A 4906-nucleotide genomic window follows, 5' to 3' on the forward strand; every position below is an offset into this window, starting at 1 on the left:
TACGGTAAGGTATATAGCAGCGGCTAGCGTGGAATTACCGCGTATCCCTCTACAAAATCATTACTACAGTTATACATCGGGAGCCTCGCTTTTAGGGAGTTGCCTTTAAATACTTGTGCATATTATAAAAAACGTTAAATGGCGATCATTTTAGGTGTAACGCCATCACTCACCACATCTCAGCTGTTCATATCTCAAACATTTTGTGTTACATAAAAAATGGTGACACATAACTTAATCAAGAGTATATAATGGAGTTCTCCCATATATACTCTTCGTTTCTATAATGTACGTCGATGTGTTGGCTCAAATTAAAAACCTGACTTCTTCTCACTCAGCTCATTTGACAGCGCCCTTCGCTTACACGGCTGAGTGTAGTACGCTCCAACGTGCGCCTTATCTTCGCCTTCCAGGGTATTCCAGGCTCCTGGCTGCAATTTCAGGGAATTTATGCTCGGCTTTTCGTTACGTATGTATGAAATATATTTATGGCTGGTGGACTTTTGTTTTGTTTACGTATATGAGTATCGTACTATCTTTACTTCCAGGGTATTGACTTGACCTTTGGTTACGTATGTGTTATATATATTTATGGGTGGTGGACAATATTCTGGTTTTGCTACCTTACATAAACGCACTGTACGTTTGTCGTCCCCAGGCAGCGAACGTACGCCTCTTGCCTACCAATTACAAGCCCTGAAGGTCCCATGAGAGCACAGGCATACAACCTGCCATACCTTGAAACTAGACGCTACTCTACCCTACTCGTGCCATCTCAGAGGTCGATAACGGCGCGAGCACCGTGCTGCGCGGGTTCCTGTCGTCATAGCCGTCGCGCCACGGCCGCCCTAACGATGACGATGATGATGATGATGACGGGCTCGCGTGGATAGAGCAGCTTAGCCGGCCAGCAGCCAGTGCTACGCAGCCTTGCGGGTGAGAGAGAGGAGAGAGAGCGCGAACGAGAGAGGAGGAAGCGGCGAAGGAAGAGGAGTGAGCAGATGGAGGGGGATAAGGAGGGGAGAGAGAGGAGGTTTAGGGCAGAAAATGAGGTTAAAGGGGTTTGCCGAGGGACAGACTGTAAAAGGCCAAAGAGTGACTTATTGGGAGACAAGAGGAGCAGAGATAGAGAGAGAGCAGAAAGGAGTGAGAGAGCAGAGCAGAGAGAGAGGAGCAGATGAGAGAGGAGAGAGAGAGAGAGAGAGAGAGAGAGAAGAGAGAGAGAGAGAGAGAGAGAGAGAGAGAGGAAGAGAGAGAGAGCGAGAGAGATAGAAGGAGAGAGAGAGGAGAAGAGAGAGAGAGAGAGTAGAGGAAGAGAGAGAGAGAGGAGAGAGAGAAGAGGAGACGGACGAGAGAGAGCAGACTCGATGATGAGAGCGGAGAGAGTGATGATGAGAGACGAGAGACAGCAGACGTAGAGAGAAGAGTGAGGAGAGGAGTTAGAGAGGCAGAGAGGAGACGAGAGAAGTGATGAGTAGGAGAGAGAGAGAGATGAGAGAGAGTGAGAGAGAGTCGAGAGAGAGAGAGAGCAGAGAGAGAGAGAGAGACCCGGAGGAAGAGAAGATTGAGAGAGAGAGAAAGATAGAGTGAGAGAGAGACGACGAGAGAGAGAGAGATGAGCAGAGACGAGAGAGAGAGAAAGAGAGAGAGAGAGAGCAGATTTAGAGAGAGTGAGAGAGAGAGAAGAGAGTGCGGGAGCGGGACAGAGAGGGAGATGTGTCATTTTATTCGTCTTCTTCTTCTTCTTTTTCTTTTTTCTTCTTCTTTTTCAACTTCTACTTTGTTTCTTGTTCTTTGCCATCATCATCATCATCTGTTTATTCTTTTTTTCTCATCTTTTTTTCTCATCATTAGTAACCTTAACAATATCAATCAGTTTACTAATGATATCACAGTATCTCGTCCAATTATGATCTATTGTATACTGTTAATACGTGTCCTATGCCGTTATTAAAGCTTTGTTAAAAAAGGCAAAATTCAAATTTAAAAAAAATAACGCCTGTAAATTAGTTTGAAAACTTAAATAGACGTAAATATAAACTGTGTTCGTTTACCTTGTGTGTGGCCCTTTGCACCCTTGCTTATTATTTTGCTAGTAAAAACAACCACAGCACTAACCAATTTCACGTTTGATTACGTATTTTAACCGATATTTTTCAAATGATTTTTTGTCTATTGTAGATGGATAGTGATGCCTACAGCACAGTAAGAAGTCTCAGGAGTCATCCGTACAGTATTACCCACAAGCAACACCAGATCTTTCCCGACACGCACCTATGATGCATTGACGAGAGCATTAGTTACAGTGCACTCGCAAAAAAACACGACCAAGTTCAAAAATACCCTGCAGCACTGACTTATTTTTTTCTCTTCCTCCTTTTCTTCGTCGTCTTCTGTCTCTTTTTCATTTTCTTCTTCTACTTCTATGTCTATATCTTTAGGTTTATTGCAGAGACCTATTTTCAGTCATCTGTATCAATAATTTTAAAATTTTAATCTCAAAGTCAAAAGTGCTTCATAAGTAAGTCTAGCAACATATGAGTGGACAGGGTATGGTGTAAGTGTATATTGATATTAAACAGTGCCACACTAATATGTGTGAGTGTGAGAGCTTACAAACACCAGGTAAAGGGTACATGAGTTTTCCATGAGAAAGGGATTAAACAGATGAGGTAAAATCATTTGGAGATTTTAATTGTCATGTTTGTACTCTGCTTCCATTTTTAACATTAACTGCAGCTTTGTTGGTTAATTTTTAATCGTGTAATTCTCATATATATAACCTTAAATCGATAAAAGAAGCCAGAAATTTCTAGAAAGGATTTTACCCCATCAGGTTTATTAATATTTTGGGTTCTGATTGACAGTGAGTTACAGAGAAAAAATCATTAGAATGAATCGTTAATTAAACCGCACGATTTTCTCACTTACATGAATTACTAGATGAAAACCAATCTATCTGTATAGTTTGATTAGGTTGTAAGCTGCTGTTTTCTATTTTTTGTCAACTTATGGTATTTGCAAAATATTGTAGTCACTTTAACATATACGTCATTTAACTTTCCACTGTCGCTTCAGAAGCAGATTTTTGAATACTTTTAATTTTAGTACGATGATATTTACTTAATTTTTAAGTGCTTGTTGTGTTTCCATAGAAACAAAAGCGATCATTATTGCATACGTGTACATTGTGACTGTTTTGTGTCCTAAGCTTACTTGTCATATTTATAGAATCACTAGGACATTATGTTACGGATCTGGATCATGAAGATAATTGTCACGGAAATATTTATTGTGCTCGATTGCACCAGACTAAGATTTAGGCTGTCAGACTTATCTTCCCAAATGATCATGCGAGTTCTTTATACCGTAATCATTTGTATTTTTTGTCGTAAACAATTAACTTAATAGAACATCTGTTCTGATACGAAACCTACATTGTATTTACGTGTGATATGATCCAGTATTCTCTAACAAATTATTTAACAAACAGTTTCCCCTTCGTTCCTTTTCGTCGTTTGCTCGCACGCATAGCTGTTATATAAGGTTATAGTTATTAGCTCTCCTCCGGGGGATTGGTATCTGCACCCAGCTCAGACGGCTGCGGATATCCATGAGCCATATATCATATATATTATATTATATGTATCCTGAGTTTATGGAAAGTATACTATATACAAGAAGTGATGCGACTTGTTTCCCATATATAGAAATTCTAAATTTTCTTTTATCGACCTTTTGGATATAACTTATATGGTAAATATTAGCGTGAACGAAGTTAGCATTGACTGGATGAGATTGCCGGTGTAATCCATGTGACAATTTCTAGAAGGCACAGCTAGGATGCGACTGCCGAAATAATTAGCACAACCACGTGTACGTAAGCAATATCTCACATGAGGAGTTATATTTTGTAATGAATATGCATTTAATATGGTTATGGGGTATCTCAGCATAGATTTCTAGAATTAATTTGTATCCGTGGAGCTGTGCATATAATTAGGAGAGCGCCCTAGCCTGGATGGAGCAAAAATCCCTACTTTATCCCCTCCCGTCCTCGCCGTTGACTGCCAAGAGAATTTTCTTCGACCGAAATCGGACGTTCAATCTGGAGCCAGACGACCGGACCCACTGCACGAGTGTGGTCAAAATGAATTTACAATATTAACTTTGCTCGCAGCATCGCGCCACGATACCCACCTATGCTAATATTCATGAAAAGGGCGCACGGACGTCGGTCGCCGTTGACTGGCAAGATAATTTTCTTCGGCCGAAATCATACGTTCAAACTAGAGCCAGGCGGGCCCACGGCAGGTGTGTACGGTAAAATGCAATCTACAATATTAACTTTGCTTCGCAGCATCGCGCCACGATTCCCACCTATGACTCCTCTGGTGAGATATCGCGCATGCTCTAACACAGTATACGGTAGCCAAATTGTGTGCCGACTGGTATATGCAGCGGGCACCTTACATGCAAGGAACTTCCTATTTCTTAAGAGCGGTCAACTGATGCGGTTTTCTCGTGTAAATCAAAGCTTGGATGCCTCATATTCATATTAAATGCATAATTTTCGCCAAATATTAGTCATTTTGGGAGATATTGCGAGGGGCCGACGTTAAGCATTTCAAAAGGATTATGCCATGCATCGCATATCGCATATCGCATATCTAATATTTAAAGTAAATAGTAATATATAAAGTAAATCGGTCGTTGTTTCCTGTTATTTGTTGTCTTTGACTTCCCTCTCGTTTCTCACAGTTACTCTACACAAATTCTGTGCGTGTATAATAATATAGTGCGAAATTCGCGTCTACAATGTAGGTATACTAGCGGCGAATGGGTGCATGGTAAGGTGTAGTGTTCTCCCTAAACGCACCCGTCCTCCGCTTTTCTATACGCATAC

General features: G+C 40.9%; 1 protein-coding gene across 1 annotated transcript in view; it reads left to right on the forward strand.

Annotated features, from left to right (window-relative positions):
- The window catches only part of LOC106811802 (usherin-like), a 26479-nt gene extending 24199 nt beyond the window's left edge, over positions 1–2280 (forward strand). Inside the window, exon 15 of the mRNA XM_014815522.1 lies at positions 2182–2280. Within this exon, the coding sequence (XP_014671008.1) occupies positions 2182–2280 (99 nt within the window). The remainder of the gene's footprint in view (positions 1–2181) is intronic.
- The last annotated feature ends 2626 nt before the right edge of the window (positions 2281–4906 follow it).

This window comes from Priapulus caudatus, unplaced genomic scaffold (genome assembly GCF_000485595.1).
Source record: "Priapulus caudatus unplaced genomic scaffold, Priapulus_caudatus-5.0.1 Scaffold577, whole genome shotgun sequence".
In the NCBI taxonomy this organism is placed as follows: Eukaryota; Metazoa; Priapulida; class Priapulimorpha; order Priapulimorphida; family Priapulidae; genus Priapulus; species Priapulus caudatus.